Consider the following 24,237-nt stretch of genomic DNA (forward strand, 5'->3'; position numbering starts at 1 on the left):
CCAACCGTTAGTCCGCGGACCACTGGTGGTCCGTGAGGTCCAAAAGGTTGGCGACCACTCATCTAGAGCTCTCCCTACCAAAGCAGACAACTAAGCTCCGAGATTAAATTTCCATCTCATTTGTACATTAATTCTAGTAATTTCCCCCACATGACAGAAAAGAAGGCTGGGAGGAGAGGATCTCTGCCACAGAGAGGAGACTCAACAAGAAAAGCGAGATCACTTGCATCCATGAGACTAAGGCACAACACTCTGACACAGTGGAACAAAAAAACCAACCTATAGAACCATGGATGATCCAGTAGTAAATACCTGAGTACACTATTTTTAAAGAGCTATTCTGCTACGTTAACCAGAGGTCTAACATAGCATATTTACAAAAGTCTAATGTAAATTCACAAGGTAGAAGACAGAGAGAATAACAGAAAAAAAAAAATTCATAGCCGAAACCAGTTTGGCTCAGTGGATAGAGCGTTGGCCTGCGGACTGGGGGGTCCCGGGTTCGATCCCGGTCGGGGGCATGTGCCTGGGTTGTGGGCGCATCCCCAGTGGGAGATGTGCAGGAGGCAGCTGATCGATGTTTCTCTCTCATCGTGGTTTCTAACTCTCTATCTCTCTCCCTTCCTCTCTGTAAAAAATCAATAAAAAAAATATATTTTAAAAAAAATTCATAAAAATAATGGCTCAAATTTGATGATCAGGCTCAAATGAAAGTCAAGCAGGTTGAGTACAAAAATAAAACAAACCTAAACAAGTCAAACTGCTAAACACACACACACACACACACACACACAAAGTACAAAAATAAAACAAACCTAAACAAGTCAAACTGCTAAACACACACACACACACACACACACACACACAAAGTACAAAATAAAACAAACCTAAACAAGTCAAACTGCTGAAAAACAAAGATAAAGAGAAAAATCTTGAAAGTAGCTAAAAAGGGAAACAACACATTACAAACAAGGAAACATTGATATAAATGATCACTAACTGCCCTTCAGAAATAATAGAGGCCAGAGGACAATGAATAACATCTTTAAAGTACTTCAAAAAAACCTGTAAACCCACAATCTTATACCCAGTGAAAATATCCTTCAAGAATGAAAGTTAAATCAAGTCATGTTCAGATAAACAAAAATCAACACAATCTGTCAACAGGAAACCTGTATTACAAGAAAAACTAAAGGAAATTTTTCAGGCTGAAAGAAATCTTTAGGAAGAAAGAAAGACACTGAAAATAGTAATAACCATGTACATAAATAAGACTATCTCGTTTGTCTTCTTTAAAATATATAATTGCTTACAGCAAAAATTATAATATTATACTGTGAATTTTGTAGTATGTGTAGATAAAATTCATATGACAACTACAGCATAAAGGGGGGTAAATGGAACTATACAACATTTTATATAAAGTGATTCAATATTAATTAAATTGTGAAAAGTTAAGGATATATGTCATAATCCCTAGAGTAACTTCTAAAACAAATGCTAAGAAGTGAAAGCTAATAGATAAATTACAATGGAATTCTGAAAAAATATTCAATTAACCTAAAAAACAAACAAACAGAAAAGAACAAATCAGAGAGGATAAACAGAAAATAAAAAGCCAATAGTAGAACTAAAAACAACCATATCAATAATTATACTTAGCCCTAGCTGGTTTGGCTCAGTGTATAAAGCATCAGCCTGGAGACTGAAGGGTCCCAGTTTCAATTCCGATCAAGGGCATGTACCTTGGTTGCGGGCCCATCCCCAGTAGGGTGTGTGCAGGAGGCAGCTGATCAATGCTTCTCTCTCATCAATGTTCCTGACTCTCTATCCCTCTCCCTTCCTCTCTGTAAAAAATCAATAAAATATATGTATTTTTAAAAATTATACTTAATGTAAATAGACTAAACATTGTAGTTAAAAGCAAAACTTGACTATATTCTAACTATAAAAGACACACTTTGAATTTAAAAACACACTTATGTTAACAGAAAGTGTTCAATATACCAGGCATACAGTAAGTACCTCTGCACTAATATCAAACTTCAAGTCAAATGCTATTATCAAAAACAAAGTGATATTTCATATTACACGGGGGCAATTAATCAGGAGGACATAACAATTATTAATATGTATGCACCTATTAACAGAACTTCAAAATACATGAAGCAAAATTGACAGAGTACATTCTCTGACCACAATGGAATTACATTAGAAATCAATAACAGCAAGTTTCTTTAAAAACCCCATTACTTAGAAATGAAACGCATGCCCTAAGTAACCCATGGAAAACAAATAAGTCACAAGATATTTGAATTGAATGAAAATGAAAATAGAACGTAACAAAATGTGTAGGATGCAGCCAAAGCAGTGCTTAGTGGAAAATGTATAACTCTGAAAACAATTAAGGTCAAAACAGAAATCAATGACACCTTAAAAAGACAAATAGAGAAAAATAGGTTGGTTCTTTGAAACTATCAAACAAAACTGATAACCCCTAATCATACTAATCAAGAAAAGAGAAAACACAAGCTAGCAATATGAGAAATGAAAAGATATAACATTAAAATAAGGGAATATTAATAAAAGGTTAGAAAAACCCATTAATTATACTTCACAATCAAAAGTATATATTAGGAGAGAATTATGTTAACTCTGAATATGAACCTGCCACAGTAGAAATCTCTTGAAACTCAGTAAGGAGAGAAGCCGGTTCTGTTTTCATAGCGTTTTCTCCCATTGACTTGCAGTTCAACTCCAAGTCTGTAACCCCCAATCCATCCCCCAGGGAGTGGCAAGTTAGTGCAGATGAGATCTGGCCAGCTTCCAAAGGAGATTTCAACTGACCTGGAAGGAAAAAAAAAGTATATGGGAAGCATATACATGTATATAATCTGGGTATCAAAAGTACTTCAACAGACTAAGAAAACCAGGAACTTTTTACAGGAAGCCATTCATCTCATAGCATAAAAGAATAGATTCACAGGCTCTAGCACATATAGCCAGGGCTGGAGCACCTCAAAAAGGCTAATAAGAAGCTACAGTGAAGGGAGGACTTGTCAGAAGCATTAACTAACAAAGCACAGGCACTGGAATGAGATGGCATCAGAAAGACAGAGAGAGGAGGGCAGGGCTCTTCAAGCATTGTACATCCAACCCAATATTCAGATGTATATAAGGAAAACCAATCTCAAAAAGTTATCAGTGAAGAACAATAAAAAACACTGCAGCCCATTCAATAACTTGATTTCAAGACCATCTAAAACTTGTGGAAGGTAGTACCAAAGATTTAGATTGGTTCACACAGGACAAGCATCAGGTTGGGAATACAATTCCTTAACAGAATTTGACTTACCTTCTTCAGACTCCTTGGAACTGGATGATGTATTTTGCAAAGAGTCAGTATTAACTGTATCAACCATATCTGATACAACCAAGTCTGGATCTAAGATCTCATGGGTCCCATTTGTGGACAGCCTGGAGGACCGTCTCCTTGATAAGTCTTTGTCAGTGTTTTCTGGATAGTTTTTTGACTTTTCCTGGGCTATAAACCATTAAAGAGAGTTATAGTCAAGAGACCTGAAGAAATAACTCTGCTACTACAGATTTCTAAGCTGGCTGTCCTCCATAAGGGCTTTACAGAGACTTCTGGAATATTAGACCAGTGATTAAAGGAAATATTCCTCCTTGGTTTATGGCTATAAGTAAAGGCACAGTCACTCTGCCAGGATAGAACTTCCTTTATTTAAGGATTCATAGTCTACATATATGTGCCAACATTATGTCCCAATCTTAATGTCATGTCCCAATCTTAACAACTAAGTTCTATGTTGGAGCTTTCTACCATAAAAGTCTATGTACTGACTTTCAAAGTCAATAAGGTTTATAGAGCCTTAGAGCCATCACAAATCATTTTTGGAGCCAACAGGATTTTTTTTTAATCAATAAATAGTATTTTTAAAGTTTCACTCAGCATATGAAATCCATCCCTTCCTAAGTCATTAAATTTCCAGTGGAATTCAAATCAAATGTAGTTTATGGGTATGGAAATGACATCACTAAACCCAACATTAATGGAGTTCATGCTTTGAGATTTATTTTTCTTCTAGCAAAACTCCTTTTGATCCAACCACATCCCACTCACATTAGATCCTACAATCAAGGACACATCTTTGAGCCTATAGGGCATAGGGGAAACATGGATACGGAGGAGGCTAACCCAACTGAAGCCAAGTTCTAAGCACACATACACAGACTGAAGACTCACATGAATTTTTGTCAAGCCGAGGACGTTTTAATGGAACTTCACTTCCTTTTGATATTTTTCGTCTTCTCAATTCCAATGTTATTGGTTGCAAAGTTTGAGAGTTTGAATCCACAGCTACAATGTAAATAAAACCACACAAACAAGGAATGTAATTACAATGAGGATTGAGTGCTCCAATCCTCATTGTTAGGTATAAATATCACACACACACACACACACACAACCCACACACACACACACACACACACACACACACACACACACACACACACCCTTGCATGACAAACAGACCAAGGAGCATTCTTACTTAAGCTAAAGATGGGTGGGGGAGGGTTGAAATGGGTGAGAAATTATTTCCTTGGAGGTGCTGGGACATTCATGACCCAGCTCTAGTCATATACTTCTGTCCTGAAACCCTCTCTTTAAAACACTATATCCCAATATGACTGCTTTAAAATATGAAAGTGCAAGAGCAATATTAAAGTCATTTTTATTACATCAAGTCTTTTTTATTTTTTTATTTACTGATTCTTAGAGAGAGAGAGGAAGAAGGAGAGAGAAAGAAACACCAATTTGTTGTTCCACTTATTCATGCATTCATTGGTTGATTCTTGTACATGCCCTGACCAGGGATCGAACCCACAACCTTGGTGTATCAGCAAGATGCTCTAACCAACTGAGCTACCCAGCCAGGGCACAGCATCAAATCTTTTAATCAAAACTTGACTTATCCAATATTCTGAAAATCTACCATGCAGGCTGATTCATAAAATGTGAACCCTGGAAGCACAGCTTGATTGTTTTCCATCGCTACTTGCTAAATTAGTTAGCTTGGCATTGATCCTAGTTTTGAGAGACTAAAAAGAATGTCAAAATTTATAACCTCTAAAAACAATTCCAGAAAAATATCAGGAGGCTATTCTATTTGACAGTCAAAGTTCCAGGACAGACTGCTGATCACTAGCAAATCCAGTGACATGATTTAGCAGTGCAAACACTAAACCCTCTGAGAGTAGTCTTTATTTTTAAATCTAATACTTAAGAAGCTCTTCCCCAATCAGGAAAGATAAAATTCCAAAAGGTAAGTAGAAGAAAAAACAAAAGGTAAGAAATTGGGAAGTGTTGGAGAGAAGGCAGGGCTAAGGGGACTGATGAAGGTTAAAAGGAGAGAGGATAAAAAGGAAGGAGGAAAGGAAAGAAATTAGAAGCGAAGAGGAAAGGAAAGGAGGGTAGAGGGAGGGGAGAGAAGACTCATCTAACGCCAGTAGCTTCAGATGTGCCATCTCAGATGGCCAAACAAGAGACAAGGCTGAGCTCTGAGGAAGCAAACAAGATGAGAGTGCTGAACTCCTTGGCTCTTCCTGTGTTCAACTTTCCCAATGTACCAACGTTATTTTGTTCCAAGTGGAGGGATCTTGGAGGTCACACACATTCCAGATTAAACACAAACAACTCTCCTTAAATAGCTCAGATGCTGTCCCAATCAAGTCTATAATATAGAGAGCTCAAGGCTCCACTGAGTCAATAAACTTATTCCAAGCAATTTTTAAAGGGGAAATGAACTATATTATAAGCTATATGGCAAGTATTCTTCACTTTGATACCATATACAAACTGGGGCTGACTACATTGAACTTCAGTGTTTCCCAAACTTTCTTACAGTAAGAATCATCTGGGAAGGTTGTTTAACATTTCACATTCCCAAACCCTGCTCCAGAGATTCTGACTAGGAAGGAAGGCAAGTGTTAACAGTAAGCTTGGAAAATACGAAATTGATTCTAACTGGTATGAAATCCTACACTTACAAAATAAAAGCAATAAATTGGATGGCTTTTTTTTTTATCTGAGAGAAGTCTGCAAGCTGAAGAGCAATTACCCCAATACATACTTTCCAGAGAGTACAAGCCAGAGCATGAATAGCTAAAGAAGAATCAGTTTCACAACACTCAGTTCCCATGTTTACATACTCTTTCCTAAACTGAGAAGGGAGACATTTGATTTCTGCCAGTTCACCTTTTCCACTTCTCCCATTTACATAAAAACACCTGTCTCTCACTCATTCTACATGACACACTGTCCAGGTTTAAAACCTCTACATTCTCAACTAGGATTCCTCATTTGAACACCAAATACACAGGTTATTTTTTTCAATTCTCCCAAGGGTAGTTTATAACTAGTACCATTTGAAATGCACAGGAGATAAGTCAATTCATTACAGATCATGGATACCTTGGGTATTAGAGTTTAATTCTCTCCCGGAACGCTGTTGAGAAAGCCAGTGAATTTAGGCCGGTGCTGTCCAACAGAAATATAATGAGAGCCACAAAATGCAAGCCATGTATGTAAATTTAAAAATTTTAGTCGTTACATTAAGAAGTTAAAGAAAAAAGTGAAAATGATTTCAAGAATATATTTTATTTAACCCAATGCATCCAAAATTATTTCAACATGTAACCAATATAAAAAATTGAGATATTTTACATTCTTGTGGGATTTCTTGTACTAAGTTTTTGAAATCCAGTTACAGCACATTTCAATTCAGACTAGCTACATTTCAAGTGCTCACTAGCCACACGGGCCAGCAGCTACCATACTGGACAGCACAGGTCTAGGCCCTAGATTTGTCTAGAGACAATTCCAGCATGCTCAGCTTTTGAAGACAAAACCCAGTTACAACCACTAAAGGAAAATGTGCCTTATTTCATCTGGGAAGAAATCAATCCACCTAATTCTCTATCTTAAAATTAGAACTCAGATGTGAGAAGGTCTACTGGGAATGATGACTAATGCATTTATTTTAAGTAAATTAAGGTGGACTTTTTGCCACAGAAATTAAGTCTGATGTAACAGTCTGGATTGACAGAACTAGCTTTGGAAACAATGAAAGAACTAATTCTGTAGTTCCACAATTTTGATGAAAATAACATTTATATATCTTTTGCAACTTTCAAACTTGGGAGAAAAAGTAGGTATCACTTTCAAATGTCCTAGGGCAGTGGTCGGCAAACTGCAGCTCAGAGCCCCATGTGGCTCACAAGCCGCAGTTTGCCGACCACTGTCCTAGGGGATTGATAGTTTTTCAATATTCATGTAGAGAATATGCAAGCCAGAATATCTGAAGACCACTGCCAGATAATCATAGGCATTCTGTTTAGAGATCTTTTGGGAATTCTTCATGCCATTGACTCGATCTAGGGAAGTGTTTGACTTAGGAAGAAATTCAGGGTGTGTTTCATTCTGGGTTATTCTAGAAAAATTCCAAATTTCAATTTCATTTAACAACTGCACATTCTTTTCTAAGTCTGTATCCTTTAACCTTGACTCTTACCAATTAGCCATCTCAGCTTTTTATTTAGACTGTGAAATTTTTCAATCAATAATCACTCTCCAGAGAACTCAATTTCAACTGCACCCATGCATTTCTAGGTCTTTGGCACCATTTCCTTCAGTAAATTTCCTTCAGATGCCCACACCTATTTTACGTCTCCTTTCCTCTTTCTTGTCTCTCATAAAAACTGTATTTCCTGATCCCAGGTTCTATTAAGCTCACTTAAACTGAGATCATTTAAATAGGCACTAGTAAAAAGCCTTAGCTTATTAGGTTTTATCATAAAAGCTGAAGTATCTAGAGGGCAATTATGTACCCCTCAGCAGCTCAATCTCTGCCATGTTTCCCAACTTATGTTCATCTAGATACATTTCTCTCTTAAAATCCAGCTTCAGGGACATGACTTGTTTTCAGATCATAGAACAATTCAAAGTCAGCCACAAAAATGAAGGATTGATGTATAGAAGTGATAAAGAACCACATAGGGCCACAGAAAAACACTGGCATTGTCCTTGCAGAGCCCACTTGGGAAACTCACCAGTAGGAGCTATGGAAGGGGGTCTGCCTCGTTTTCTTTTTGGCTCCCTCAAGTTTTCTTGTGGACTCTTCACAATGTCATTTTCAGGTTTCTTATCCACTTGAGCATCTCCAGAGTACTCTCTGTCATTTTCTGAAATGTTCTCCTTATCTTCCTTCTCGTTCTTGGGAAGGCTTTTCTCTGACACCTTTCCCTTTTCAGAACAGATTAATTTTCCTTCTTTATCAGGATGCTTGGTTCGCTTTTCTGTCTTTAAGGCTTTGTCTTCTTTGTCTTTCTTCAGGCTGACTGTGACTTTTCTCTGCTCTTTAAACTTCTCTCGTTTATCAGATGATGAAAGACTTTTGTGATCTGTTTCTTTAGGCCTAGCGTTACCCACAATATTCTAAAATGAGCAAAATAGCGATGAAACACACTTTGTGATTACGAGCAAATATAAAACCAGATAGTTCTTTGCAAACTTATGAAGATAAATACAGAAATTAAAAGGACATAATGCCAAGTCACATAATGGTTACCACTAAAAATATCTAACCATAATCTGAGGCTTGAGAACCAATCCTAAATTTAAAGAAAACAATGGTCTTTAGTTCCCTTAAGATTAATAAGTCACTAGAAAATAAAGGGACAGATAACTACCACAGGAACCTCTGGTGGAAAGCAATCTTTCTAAGAAAATGCCTCATCCCAAGCATGATTACACTGACCCAGGGCCTCTCAGAGGCCCGGCTTAGTGTGCCAGTGGATGCTGATTCCCTGTGTAGAGTAGAACCCATACTGATAACTAGAGGCAGAAAGGAAAGTTGTAAAGATTTTCCAACCCAGAAACAGAGTCTTTGCTTCCTCTACTGGGTAAAGGCTGTGCTCAGTCCAACAAGCCACCGTCTGTATTCTTGAGTTAGTTACTGAGTTTTTATCTATCAGGAGGAAGTTACTTTCCTCCTAAATTACTTTCTTTAAAAATCACCTTTAATTTATTATGAATGTCTCATAATAAAGCCAGCTCTGAAGTTTCCAAAACTATAATTAAGTTTATTTGTATATGTATCTCTCTTCCAAGACCTCAATCTCTACCATATCATATTCATATGGGAGCCCCAGCATCTAAGCACCCACTAAGTACACAGACCTTTGTCAGAAGCAGGAGGAGTGCCTAAAATACTCACTGAGTAAAAGTTTAATTTGTCCCATAGGGAACAATAATAAACAAGGAGAATCCCTGAGGTTAGAACTTAGAAGGAAATATTTTTTCAAGTCCACAAAATTTTCTGAAAGCAGCCAGGTTTGAGAACAAGCATCCCTCAATAACTGCTGGCAGAAATATAAATTGGTGTACCCAGCTTGCGGGGCGGGAGGGTGAGGGCTCAAGTGGGCGGCAGGCAATTCAGGTCAAAAGACTTAGTTTTATACTTTTGAACTAGAATGAATTCCTAGAAATAAAATTTGCTAACAGAATAATCAGACTTGTACATCCAGATTTACAAATATCCTAACATGATCATTAGGGAATTGGTTACACAAGGAAGGATATACACATCTTATAAAATACTATATTATAGCCATTAAAAGCCGTATTCACATACAGAATTAAGAAACTTGGGAAGCCCGGCCAGTGTGGCTCAGTGGTTGAGCATCGACCCATGAACCAGGAAGTTACTGTCTGGGCACATGCCCAGGTTGCAGGCTCGATCCCCAGTAGGGGGTATACAGGAGGCATACGATCAATGATTCTCTCTCATCATTTATGTTTCTATCTCTCCTTTCCTCTCTGATATCAATAACAATATATTAACTTTTTTAAAAAGAAACTTGGGAAATGTTATTTTATTAAAAGAAAAGAGCAAGTTATAGTACAGTAATATACTATATGACTCCAATTTTGAAAAGAAATATGTATACACATAAATATTTAACAAAAAACACAGGATATACATCAAAATGTTAATAATTAACAGTAATTATATCTAGATGATAGACTTACAGTTTTTACTTTCTTTGTGCTTTTCTGTACTTTCTTAACTTTCTATAGCAAACTTTTTTTACACTTCAAAAAATATATAAATGTTCCTAAAATATAGCTTATCAAAACTTTGAGACAGTGTGGTCCTACAAAAGAAATCTCAATCTGTTCTAATATATATGAAAAACGCTTTAAAAATTGTTAGATTTTTTAAAAGAACTTTTGCTTTATAAATGGCCATTACAGAACCTTAGATTAATAGGGTCAAAAAGAGCTAAGAAGTCATTTATCCAAATTATATGTACTCTTGGGGGAAAAACACAAGTAAATAGGTGCCACAGGCCTGTGTTTGACCACCCGCCAAGTCTGAGATAAGGTGAGACACTCAGAGGCATGTGGAAATTGAAAACTGAAGCACCCATAAATTCATACTGGATAAGGTGCCCAACTCCAAGCCAAAGCACCAACAGCCTATCAATTAGTTTATTGAGTAGAGCAGAATAAACAGCTGAACGTTTGTTTTCTGGAGCACTGAATTTCCACTTGGGGAGGTTCTGAACACAATCTGACAATTCTGGGCAAGTTCTTAATATGGTCCTCTATCTATATTAACTCATTCCATGAACTGCACACAAAAACTGTCAAAGAACACCAAGATAATGTTTTAGAATACTGTGTAGCTCTACGGGGCAAGTTATCAAAGAGAAAACATCTTCAGGGGTAAAGCCTTATAATTTTGTCAATTTTCTGAAGCAGAAAATCATCAAAAGGCCAAAACGTTGTTAGGTTACCTTTAAACACATCATTTATCATGATCCTTTGAAATTGCTAAATATATGTATAAAAGAATTTACAAAAATTTGTGATGAGAAGCATTTGATCATCATAAGAAAAAATACAACAGGTTCCAGCATCACAAAATATTGTCACATCAAGAACCACCAAACAGGTGAGTAATAGTAATAATCAGTTTTTAAAAACATCAATATCCAACTTTTGATCTCTTTCCCCTCAACTACTTCATGAAAACATAAAGAAGACAAAATGGAAAAAAATTATGAAGAAATTAGGCAACACTTCTAGATGGCCCATATCTGTGCACACCGTATTTCCAACATCAAAAGCAGGTCCTATGCTCAGGCAAATACATGCCTGGGACAGGAAATAAAATTTTCAATGCAGGCACATCTAGCATAGGTGACTGCCAAATCCATGCCAAACTGTAGCTCTGTAACCACCATGTCATGGTCCTGAACTTAAAGATAAAGTTAGACAAGGAGAAAACAAACTCTAGATCTCCTCAAGCAGTACAGGAAGTTTCCTGTGCCGGGGGCAGGACACATGAAGAGAAAATAAAGAATAATAACTAGACACTTTAATGAAAAGATAAGGAAAACAGATTAACAGGTAATGGTATCCAAGTACTTGGCACTTTTGAAAAAAAAGAATCTATGTTAAAAGAAAATGGCAGGCCGAAACCGGTTTGGCTCAGTGGATAGAGCGTCGGCCTGCGGACTGAAGGGTCCCAGGTTCGATTCCGGTCAAGGGCATGTGCCTGGGTTGCGGGCGCATCCCCATTGGGGGGTGTGCAGGAGGTGGCTGATCGATGTTTCTCTCCCATCGATGTTTCTGGCTCTCTGTCTCTCTCCCTTCCTCTCTGTGGAAAGTCAATAAAATATATTTTTTAAAAAATATTATGATATCTCTCTTTATCATTGATGTTTCTACCTCCATCTCCCTTCCTCTCTGAAATCAATAAAAATATCTTTAAAAAAAAAGAAAGAAAGAAAATGGCAGAGAGAGACTAATATTTACAATTTCTGAAAATGTGCACCTTGCTTCCTGGTGAAATTGTGTCAGATGGAGGAAATAAAAACTTTGCCATCATAAACAAAGGTAATGTCTTTATTTGAGAAACAAAACTATAATGTTAGTATTATTCATACCACAAAGCACAAAACCACATATCTCACCTGATCTTTGGAAAAAGCTTTGACATGAATATGTTTGACAGTCTGAACTACTCCATCATAAAATTTCACAGTGTAAGTACCTAGAATTCAAGAAGATATCATGATTTTAACTTGCAGTTTCATGAAAGTGACACAACTTTTCAAAGCATAAATACACGGGAGCTCCTACCACAATACTATAACAAACTTATGGAAATTAAAAATTTCTTTAAGAATGCCTTACCTATGTCTAAGATAATAGTATGCCTTTCTTTTCATCTATACAGATAAAGATCTATCAAAAACAATTCACTCTTCTGATGCTTCATTAAAATAAAAGTTGCATTAAATTTAAACCAAGAACAAAGAGCAGTAAAACAATTAAGAATCTGAGGCCCAGCCTTGTGTGTATTGGGATAGGGGCCCTAGCTGGTTTGGCTTAGTGGATAGAGCGTGGCACAGGGACTGAAGAGTCCCGGGTCCGATTCCGGTCAAAGGCATGTACCCTTGGTTGCAGGCTCAACCCCAGCTCTGCTTGAGGCATGTATGGGAGGCAACCAATCAATGTGCCTCTCTCACATCGATGTTTCTCTTTTATTCCACCCCACCCTCCATTCTCCCCCACCCCAATCTCTCCCTTTTACTCTCTCTCTAAAATCAATGGAAAAAATATCCTTGGATGAGAATTAATAAAAATAAAAGCACCAACCCCTTCCCATCATAGAAGATAAAAGCCAAGCTAGCACTTGCATATGTAGGTCTAAACCTTCCTTTTATCTCTGTGCAAAGCTGTTCACATAGTCCCAACATCCCTGCATTTCAAATGTACAATCAGTTACAGCATAAAGAAAACAAAAAATAGTAACAGCTTCAACAAGAGACTCTAGAAATAAGACCGTTTCCACAGGATCTCCTGTTATAAATACAGACTTCAGACATAGGATCAAAGAGATTGACTAGGAGGGAGGGTAAGGCAGAAACATAACCTAAGAAAATGCATTTAACTTTAAGGAAGAGGAACCTGATTAGCCTGCTCACTCAAGTTAGAGAATCACAGATCAACAGGAAGAAACAATTCCTCATTTTGTTATAAATGTGAACCTACTTTCAGTTTCCCCAAGGCTGGGAGCATAAAGCCCTGACAGACAAATGGTTCTGCCATCCGCAGCATGAAAAAGGGGAGCTGGGCAGCCCCAGCAAAGAGCTGAGATCAACTCACCAGAGATGGCTTCCAAACAAAGAGTCCCTGGAACCAGAATCCTGTCTTTTACCACAACACAGACCCAGGGTCTACAAGGCTACCAGGTGTGGCAGCCTTCACACTAAATGATGCTTAATTACCATTGCCAAAGAACAATTCCAGATGAAATAACTAAATAATATGGCATTGCCCTCCCCAGTTTCCAAGGGCTAAATAACTAACTCCCTCAAGAAACTCTAAAGTTGCTAGTTATTGGTAATTCAATCATGTCAGATTCCCAATGCCAGAAGCTGTTGCTCTCCACTCTGGCTAGAGCCCGCCCACCAGCCTGCTCAGTCAATAAATAGCCTCACCAAAACCACCAGGGAGGTTAACAGTGGCAAGAAAACCAGACCAAGCCTACCAAAGATGAATCTATAGCATTTGGCTTCACTATATCCTTGGCCTCCGCCTGGCAACACCAACAATTCAGAATGAGTTCTATAAGAAATAAAAGGGCACCCTGCCAGCAGAGCTTCTACTAACAGTGCCATTAAGCTGTGGTGGCCCCTGCTACAGATGAAACTGAGGCAGGTCAGAAAATACCAGTGAAAGAGGGAGTAGAGCCCACCACTGTCTCTTCCAATCTTGCAATTGCTGGAATGAATCCTGATGAACTAGAAACTGTATACCAGCTCCCACAGATAAAACCTAACACAAAGGCAGCACCTACGGGTCATTATCTCATCTTAAAAAATCTGAGCTCCCACAAAGGCTTTCCCTTACAATCTACAGTATGGCGATAATAACACCCAACTGGTTCCGCTAATCAGGATTTCCCTTCTCCCGAGAACCAGTAAGGGGAAGAGGGAAAAAAAAAAAAAAAGAACCAGTAAGGATAGCAGCATAATATAGGACTTCAAATTCAAGAACTAGGAAAAACAGGTTCTGGCAGAAATACCACTCATTTTCAATGTCCTTCAACTAAAATTTACTGGACAGTATTCACAGCTTATAAAACCTATATATTAGGGCAGCAAGTGACTGGTTTAGGAATAACTGCCTCAAGACTCTCTTCTCCTATTATTTTAGTTCATGGAGGAAATAAACTGAAAAGATTTTTAAAAACAACTTGTAAAGCCCCAGTTTAAAAGACATTTAAAATCTTAATTAACCACGGCTAACAATATGGCCAATGACTTCTAGCTCTTAAACGATCATTTCAAGAGACTTCAGACCTGGCTAGGTAGCTCCAGTTGGTTAGACATCGTCTGATATGCCAAGGTTGAGAGTTCAATCTCCAGTCAGGGGACCAAGCCAAAACCCAGAATTGTGCATGATAGCATATTCTGAGATGTGTTTTCACAGCCCTGTCTCTCACCAGACAACCAGAAGTTGGCATGTCCACTAACCCCCAATATGTTACATCTCAGATTGGTTACTAGGTATCAGTATCCTGCTCTAGCTCCTTTAAAAAGCAGTAATGGAAAAAGCAATAGGGAGAGTCGCTTTCCTATTGACCAACAGCCAGTTAGATGGGCTGCAGGGCTGGATGACAGGTTATCAGAAATCCTCCAGTCTGTGCCTGTTAAGCTGTTCATTGTTAAAACAAAAGCCAGCCTGGACCTGCTGAATGTTGTATTAATTCTGCTGTTTGCTTATAGTTGAATAAAAATAAAAACACTTAAAAAAAAAGACTTCAGACCCACCTCCACAAAAAAGAACATTATTAACTGTAGCCAAGGGTCCCTTCCCATTCCCCTTATGATTTATCTGCACTATCTGCTCTTGCCCTGCGCCTCCTCCTGGTGGCTCTATCTCAACACCCCATTCTGCCTTGATCTAGGTCTTTTTTTTTTTTTTAATCTATGATGCCAAGCTCTGAGCCCTCCAAATATTAGATGCAAGTAGGTTCCTAATGCCTTTAATTGGCTCCATCAAGACACCCCCCACCCCTCTGTGAGACAGCTCCCAGAGTTCCCGAACGCCTCTTCCTCAATCTGCTCCTCCTTTGCCGCTACCTCATCCAATCTTTTTCGCCCCATTTCTGTCCTCCACGTGACTCTGAGACATCACTGAAACAAAAGAGATATGTTATGTTGCTTCCTTTCTGCTAACAATCTCCGACCTACAGAGTTACCCATGTTACTACCCACAACTTTCATTTGACCTAAGGGGCAGCCAATAAGCCAAAGGGAAAACACTTAAATGGATATTATTTTGGGGGGAAATATGACTTGATCAGCATAAGTCAACATAACAGACTTTCAAGAACACATCTATGTACGTGAAGAACATCTGTATTTCATATCATGATTTAAATACAGTGAAAGCAGAAAAAATTATTAATCTTGAAAACGAGACTAAAAACATAAACTATGTCTTTTACTAAAAGGATCTGAGGCAGTTTAATAACATATCAGCTTCCTTTTAAAATAAGTTTTTAGGCCCTGGCTGGTGTGGTTCAATGGTTACATCAAAGGGTCTCGAGTTTGATTCCCGGTCATGTACCTGGGTTGAAGGTTCGATCCCAGGGCCCAGTCAGTGTGGGAGGCAACCAATCTATGTTTCTCTCTTACATCGATGTTTCTATCTCTCCAGCTCTTTCTCTCCTTCCCTACCTTCCACTCTCTCTAGAGATCAATGGAGGCTTAACAACAACAAAAAATTAGTAAGTTTTTAGGTTAATGTGATACATATGAAAAATAGTAATGGGATTTTATTTTGAACACAAGCTTATAAATGTAATTTAAGGAAACAAGGAACTACCCAAAAATTCTTAATCATAAACTAGAGGATTAGTAATTGCTTGTGCAACTTAGAAGATATAACCCTGCTTTGGAGGCCTGAGGGCTGTGCTTTAAGGATAATGTATATCTGACACATAAATAAACCTACATCTATTAACCCACAATGTTCTAAGAGCTGGCAGGGTGTGGGGGGGAGGTGGTAAATGTAGCAACATAGAAACTAAAAATTCTGCTTCATGGAAATGAATATTCTTTTTTTTTTATCATTTCACCCTATTCACATGTTAAAAACTTCTTGATCAGCCCAAGGTTCAGCATTTGGCAGAGTAATAACTTCATGGAATGAAAAGTCAATTTGGCCTTACAGTCACCCATAACAGTAGTACAAGAGGCCTGACCACCCTAAATATTAATTACAGAGATCATGGACAAATCATAAATATCCTGATAGAAAATGCTAAAAAAATATATCACTTGAACCCAGAGTCTGTTGACTGAATGTCAGGATGCTGACAATACATACTATCTCTCTCCTCTTGCCTTTGTACTAGCAAAATGAACCTCTATGGGCATAGTCCTTGTCCTGACTCCTCAGATGTTCTAAACTCCGGCAAAGGCATCCCAACTCAGTGCTCTAAATCGGAGCATCCCAATTTCAACTAGCAACTCTGACATTACAGACCATCTTTAATTACCTTACATCCACAAAGCACATTTTTAAGAAATGTTTGTAACACGATCAACAAAGAATTTTTTTAAAAAAGAAAAATAAAAGATTAAAGAGCTTTCAAAAAAAATTTTTTTAAAGAAATGTTTGTTGGCGTTCACTTCACTTTTAGGCTATTCACAAGTAAGCAAAAGGAATATTAGGGACTTACTTTGTTATACTAGGAACTCCTAGACAGCAAGAATCTATATACTTCCCAGCAGAGTGACAGATGAACCATGACTATTTTAGAAAATAATGACTAAAATTTTGAAAGCAATGAATCAAACTCCCCTATTTAACCCAGCTTTCTCTCCATTTTTAATATCTTCCTAACTCCTGACACAATGATTAACTTGAAGAGATAGGATTCCTAACCAATAAATACATACTGAAAACATATCAAACCCTAATATATATAAAACTCCCCTCTAAGTCATTAATATTACAACTCAAATGCCTTACCATCCTTGTTAACAGCGGTGACTTTGGCTGGATAAAAGCGACAATCAGACCAGCAAGCAAGGACTTGCTCGTTTATTTGAAATTCCTAAAAAACATTAAAAAAAAAAAGATCCTGTTACTAATCCAGTTTCACAGGACACATATGGTACCAGAATTCATAAAAGGTTGGAATTCACAAGAGTGGGAAAGGGAGATGGCTACTGGGATGAAGGAAGATATTTCACTGTTTAGCACTAGGAATCAAAACAAAAGGGCTGACACAAGACTTTTCCCATCCTAGGAGATGTGGGCAATGCAGCATAGCACTAATGATAACCCTATCCTACCCGATAGTGACTCTAAGAGCTCAGGATCATCAGGGAATATACCCAGTATACAAGCTAGAAGGAAGGAGGCTACTTCATTTTGAAGGAAGAAACATTCATGCCACCTAAACCCACATGTTGAAAGGGACATTTGCCAAAGGAATACCCATTCACCTTTAGTATTTCATACTCTTTTCCCAGTAGACAGTTTGCACTGATGTGTTTTATAGAATAAATATTGAGCAATTAAATTGGACAACAGTGAACAATTCTAAATGGGGAGGGGGAGTGTAGCTCCTGCTGGGTGGCCTCAGGAAGTTGCTGACTTTGCACTGCCTTGGAGATCCAAGAGCCAGTGTACCCAGTGGTGACACCTTAGCAAGGGTTCAAGTTCCCTGGTCCAGGTTAAAATGGAAAACAATCCAGGGCTGAGTCAGATCCAAAGGCAGCAGGATCTCTGCCTAAATATCTTTTTTTAAAAACTCAAAACTAATACCTCATCCTTCATTCTGAAGTCAGTGAAAGCACCAAGCATAATGATGAAATTTAACAAAAACAGAGTCTAGTCAAGTCCAAGTTTTTCAAGGGCTTATAAAAGACCTTGATATGGCCCAGCCAGTATGGCTCAGTTAGTTGAGCGTTGTCCCATGTACTGAGAGATCACTGGTTCAATTCCAGTCAGGACACATACCTGGGTTGTGGGCTTAACCCCCAGTAGCGGGTAGCTGTGCAGAAGGCAGCTAATTAGTGTTTCTTTCTCATAAATGTTTCTATGCCTCTCTCCCTCTCCCTTCCTCTCTAAAATATCTAAAAGAATGTATTTTTTTAAAAGACCTTAATATGAAGCTAACATAGTACTTCACATGGAATGATTGCTTAATACATGCTCAAACAATAGATCAGCTTAATAAATGAACCAAAGGTATACAGTGGTGTAAAAGAGACTTAAGGTCCCCGTTTATCATCAGTGAAGTTTCAACAAAGTTAGTCTATGAGCTGTCCCATCAATATCATCATTCAAGCAGATGACAACTGGGATTCTTCAAGAGCCCCATATTCCCTGGGGATCTCAGGGTTGCAACTACAGGCCCAAATAAAAAATTATCCCTAGCTGCTACTGATCCAGCTCATTGGTTTTGATCCAGCTCATTACAGAACTTCCCAGATCTGTTACTCACAGAAGATCCTTCCTCTTCATGTAAGCCTTCTTTTCTCAGCTGTATTTTTTCTAAAGGGCGTAAATAAGGACTGTCCCAGCAGAACCACTCATCGTAACGATGGTTCCAACGCTTGAAATGGATAAGTACTTTTCCTTCTTCGTAATCAATATCTTCTATGTGAGCTGGATACCTAAGTCAGAAAAGAAAATTGAAATGCCTATAAATACCCACCCAAAATATCTAAAACAGTACCCTTCCAAATCTCTTTCCAAAGGGATAGGTTATCGAAGTACTAAATAAAACCATCATTTAGAGGCTCTACATAATGGTGTCCAATCACAAATTATGAAGGCTAAGAGGCATGGAGTTCAAATCCCAACCTTGATATGCCTAACATATGAACTAGTATTAAATTAACCTTGTCCCCTTATGTGAAGTGGAGGAAGGATACACAGCACACTGGACTCTAATGCAAATTAAACAAGATGCCAGATACACAAGACCTGGGCACAAAAGAAATAGGAAGTAAACATTTAATAACTAGATTACATTTCACATGTACCAATAAATTAGAATGATCATGCAACCAGACTGTATTAGTCAGTCTCAATTTTTTTAAAAATATATTTGTATTGCCCTAACTGGTTTGGCTCAGTGGACAGAGTAGTGGCCTGCAGACTCGAGGGTCCCAGGTTCGATTCCGGTCAAGGGCATGTCCCTTGGTTGTGGGCACATCCCCAGTAGGGGGTGTGCAGGAGGCAGCTGATTGATGTTTCTCTCTCGTCGATGTTTCTAGCTCTCTATCCCTCTCCCTTCCTCTCTAAAAAATCAATAAAATGTATTTAAATATATATATATATTTGTATTGATTTCAGGAAGGGAAGGAGAGAGAGAGAGCTAGAAACATCAATAATGAGAGTCATTGATCCGCTGCCTCCTGCACGCCCCCTACTGGGGATCAAGCCCACAGCCCAGGCATGTGCCCTTGACCAGAATCCAGGACTCTTCAGTCCACAGGCTGACACTCTATCCACTAAGCCAAATCAGATAGGGTGAGACAGTCTCAATTTTAAGAATTTTGCAATTCATAAAGTGGAATACCATGCAGTTGTTAAAAAGAACAAGATGGTTCTGTCATGACACAGAAAGCTCTCACAAGATGAAATATTAAATGAAAAGAGCAAGGTACAGAATACTGTGTATGATAAGTTATTACTATTTTTTAAATGAAAAATAAATATATTCATTTATGCTTAAATATACATAAAATAGTTAGGAAGATACACAAGAAACTAATAATGGTTACTTGTATAAATATGGTCAGTTCAGTAGATGAACTCATCCAATCTCTTTTCTACTCCTCTTCTAGACTGAGATTTGGGAAAACCAATAACTACATTTCCCTGACTCCCTTACAATTGGCAATCAAGCCTGGCTGGTGTGGCTCAATTGGTTGAGTGTCATCCCACACACCAAATGCATCAAGAGGTCACCAGTTCAATTCCCGGTCAGGGCACATGACTGGGTTGCAGGCTCCATTGGCATACAGGGGACAGGCAACTGATGGTCCTCTCTCTCCCCCGATCTCCCTTCCTCTCTCTCTAAAATCAATAAAACATTAAAAAATTGGCAATCAAGGTGATGGAGACCATGGATTTAGAGGCAACCTATAGTGGCCAGATCTAAAGCTCCAGTGCAAGGCTTCTCATACTTCCTTGTAATCAGGCCCAGCCAGCATGGTTCAGTGGTTGTGTGTGGACCTATGAACCAGGAGGTCACGGTTCAATTCCCGGTCGGTCAGGGCACATGCCCAGGTTGTGGGCTTGATCCCGGTGTAGGGGTGCAGGAGGCAACCAATCGATGATTCTCTCTCTCACCCTCTCCCATCCTCTTTGAAATCAATAAAAATATATTTATAAAAAATTATAAAATGCAGATTCTGATTCAGTAGGTGGCGCTGGGCCTAAGATATTTAAACAAGCTCCCAGATGATACTGATTTGCTAGTCTGTAGTAGCAATGTCTAGTCACTAGCTTCCTGAGTCGGTCAAGCAGCAGTGGTGGAAGGGTGGCAGTAACAGTAGTAACTTCCTGACCTCCAGATCACAGTTTCAGTGGTGGGTCCCTCAGACTGATAATTTAAGGGAGCCCCCTTGGGCCTTACTCCTCCAACCCAACAATTTAAAAGTACCCAATTTCTTGTGTTAAACCCTTTTGTGGTTAAAGTACCCAGAGTGGTTTCTGTTTCCAGCATTTAAACCTGATGGATACAAGGGAGGAACTACGTATGGAAAGGGCAAAAGTGAAAGGGAGACTTTTTGTCGTTTATCTTTTAATACTTTTTCATTTTTCAACCACATAAATGTATTGCTCATTCCAAAAATAAATGGTTAAAAATAAAAATAAAAAATATTGCATGCAATTGTTCTCTTAATCAGATTGCTATTCTAGGTTGAGAAAATTTAGATTCTACCAGTATTTTCTCCTTGCAACTTGGATTTGCATCATTTCCTTTCCTGTATCTAGCATCGCTGTACTAATAAATAAGTGCTACCTAAATGAATAGGCCTGCTGCTTGTGTCTGTATGCTATGTCCTCTTCAATATTACACTAGTATCCTTTAAAGCAGTTTGAGGATGTTAATCTATCACAGTAGGCTGCAAGTACTGGGCATTCTATAAATGTTCAGCATATGCATGCAACTCTTCCTATTCTTCCCCAAGGTCACACGTCCTGTCAATTCTCCAATCCAAAGGCTCTCAAACTCCAGCTACCATTTCAATTTCAGTCACTGTCCAAATTTAGGCCCCCATCAATCACTTCATGTGAGTATTTCTCACACAGGACTAAAAGGATATGCTTTTTAAAATTCCTAATAGTACAACCATATATTAATTGCTCAAAAAATATTAACAGAGGGGATTAAACAGCTCTGAAACTAGTCTCCGTACTCCAATCCAACTGACATAAAGTTGATATAAATACAAGATGTCTTGACAGCAGAACAGCTAACTGTAAGATCTGATGAACTGAGTAGTACAATTGTGGGAGATGAAAGAGGTTTCCTCTCTATAAAATAGGGAGAAGGACATGGATATCTCAATTATATTTCTCCTGCTATATTATTCATTTAGCCTACCAGAGACTAGTGAGCTTCCCTAAAACAACACAACCTGCCTTAACACTCCTATTCAAAGCCCTTTCTTTAATGGTTTACTATCACAGGTCTTTGGGCCAATGCATAAAATTTATTTTTCACAGAATTAAATTTATATAATTTACAGAATTTTTCTTTATACAAAAATAACATCTTCCTAACTTCCTGGTAGTTAAATATATTTTTATTAAAACAATGGTAACTGGTTTTAATTAAATGAGGGTACTAACTAATATTATGCAGCCATTTAAAAAAATTAGGCAGCTCTCTATGTACTGATTTTAAAAGGTTTCTAAGAAAAGTGGAAGGGGGAATCGATTCAAAACGGTATGAATGCACTACTATTTCTTTGGGGGAATGGTAAGCTACCAATACATTTTTACTTGTTTTAACTGTGTGGGCTATCTCTGGAAGGATGATCAAGCAACCCGGTTTGCCTCTAGGGAGGGGAACTGGATAGTTAAGAAACTGAAGAGGAAGTATGAGACTCATTTTATTCAATGTATAACCTTTTCTATGTTTTGAATGTACCATGAGCATGTATTAACTATAAAAAGTATATAATTATACACTTATTTTAAATATCCTTATTTGGCAAAATAAAAAGTTGGCAACCTCAGGACAAACCCCAAGTTCTTTTGAACTTGCACTGGTCAGTGTCTTCTATGTCAGCAGTCGCCAACCTTTCAACCCTCATGGACCACCAGCAGTCCATGGACCACCAGCTGGCAACCGCTGTTCTATGTGCCCTTACTGGGGAATCAAACCCACAACCTTGGCGTATTGGGACAATGCTCTAACCCAGTGGTTCTCAACCTTCCTAATGCCGAGACCCTTTAATACAGCTCCTCATGTTGTGGTGACCCCCAATTTCATTGTTACAAATTGAACATAATTAAAGCATAGTGATTAATCACAAAAACAATATGTAATTATATATGTGTTTTCCGATGGTCTTAGGCGACCCCTGTGAAAAGGTCGTTCAATCCCCAAAGGGGTCACGATCCACAGATTGAGAACCGCTGCTCTAACCAATTGAGCTACTCAGCCAAGGCTGGATCCATAGAATCAATTCCAACTTCGTAGGCTAGCAACTCTACTGCACAGAGTCTGAAGGATCTCTGGGCTCTTAGCTAGCCTAAAGCTTCTTCCTGGCTCAAAAAAACCTCACAGTGCACAGGCAGCACACTCTCTGCAGACTATACAAAACTCTCTAGGAGGATCAACAGTAACCAAGGGGTCAGCAAGGTCTCCTAAGGAGAAAGTGGTTCTCTCTACTTCTCTAAAGTGGGACAATGATGCAAGTCACTCATGGAGGATGAAGAAGCCCAACTGCATTTCAGAGAACAGAGACAGTTGATCTTAGAGATCAACCCGGTAATGTTGAACCTCAGAGGGAAGGTAGGGAAGGGGGGGGCTTTTTAGAGTTAATTAAATTTTTTTGGCATTTATAGTATTGAAGTTAAGAGGCTTTTACTCTAGGAAAAAAAAAAAGATCAACCCAATAAGACTTGGTGAAACACAATTGCTAGTTGCCCTGAGAACAGCTCAAATCATCAGTCAACAGAACTTATTAAGTGACTTTGGGCCAATCAATTCCAGGTCTTGAAAGGAACGGTGTTCTAGCCCCTGCCCTTGAGGAAAACAAGACACATGAACCAAATAAGCTTTAAAACTATTACAGTGAACCACACGAAACTGCTGATAATCTACTATTTTTTACCTACAAAAATATTAGTTTTACCAGATTCAATCTAAATATCTGGACAACCATAGGGGAGCTGGAGAAGATGCAACAAGATTAACAAAAGAGGAGACAAGAATAGAATGTGTATAATTTTTTTAAAAAAATAATGGAATCGAGAGAAACCAAGATGGCAGCATAGGTAAACACCGGAAATTGCTGCCTCCCACAACAAATTCAAAAATACAACTAAAAGACAAAACAGACATCATCCAGAACCACAGGAAGGCTGGCTGAGTGAAAATTCTACAACTAGAAGGAAAGAGAAAAGCACACTGAGACTCAGAGAAGGTGCGGAAGTGCAGAGGTACGGAGGTGCACACGGCAGGGGCTGGCAACTGAGGACACGGCTGTCTTTTTGAATCGGGAAGGAGTCACAAGCCCCCGACTGCTCTGAACTCCAGGTACGGGTGAGTCTCTGGGGACCCAGACTCATACAGGGAGAGACTGGTCTGGCAGCGGGCAGAACTCGGAACTCGAGGGTGTCCTTCTCTCGGGGGTGTGTGCAGGGATTACCAGGACACTGAGACTTGGAGCCCCTTAGGGCAGGGTTGAGGATCAGCCATAGCTGCTTGCTCCACCCTGTTGATTCCCTGAGACCCCACCCCACCCAAGCTGTAGCAGAAGCTTTTGCCTATGAATGCCCTGGCCCTTTGCAATCTGAAAATTACCTAAAAAACTGCAGCTGGGCCAGACAGACCCAGAAATTCAAGAGAAGGCCCAAGA

General features: G+C 38.7%; 1 protein-coding gene and 1 long non-coding RNA gene across 4 annotated transcripts in view; one reads left to right on the forward strand and one right to left on the reverse strand.

Moving 5' to 3' along the window:
• Nucleotides 1–24,237, reverse strand: part of PHF20 (PHD finger protein 20) — a 132,472-nt gene that overhangs the window by 59,220 nt on the left and 49,015 nt on the right. For all 3 annotated transcript variants that reach the window (XM_006764538.2, XM_006764537.2, XM_015564460.1), the window contains 7 exons: nt 18,630–18,801; nt 17,147–17,231; nt 12,067–12,146; nt 8,134–8,518; nt 4,268–4,381; nt 3,356–3,544; nt 2,668–2,847 (listed from right to left, as the gene is read on the reverse strand). In XM_006764538.2, coding sequence (XP_006764601.1) covers nt 2,668–2,847; nt 3,356–3,422 — 247 coding nt within the window. In that variant the 5' untranslated portion in view covers nt 3,423–3,544; nt 4,268–4,381; nt 8,134–8,518; ... (1 more) ...; nt 17,147–17,231; nt 18,630–18,801. The remainder of the gene's footprint in view (nt 1–2,667; nt 2,848–3,355; nt 3,545–4,267; nt 4,382–8,133; nt 8,519–12,066; nt 12,147–17,146; nt 17,232–18,629; nt 18,802–24,237) is intronic.
• Nucleotides 27–22,502, forward strand: LOC107183214. Its single transcript, XR_001514005.1, has 3 exons — nt 27–37; nt 8,868–8,874; nt 22,425–22,502. It is a non-coding gene; the product is annotated as an uncharacterized LOC107183214 (long non-coding RNA).

This window comes from Myotis davidii, unplaced genomic scaffold (genome assembly GCF_000327345.1).
Source record: "Myotis davidii unplaced genomic scaffold, ASM32734v1 scaffold38, whole genome shotgun sequence".
Lineage (NCBI taxonomy): Eukaryota > Metazoa > Chordata > Mammalia > Chiroptera > Vespertilionidae > Myotis > Myotis davidii.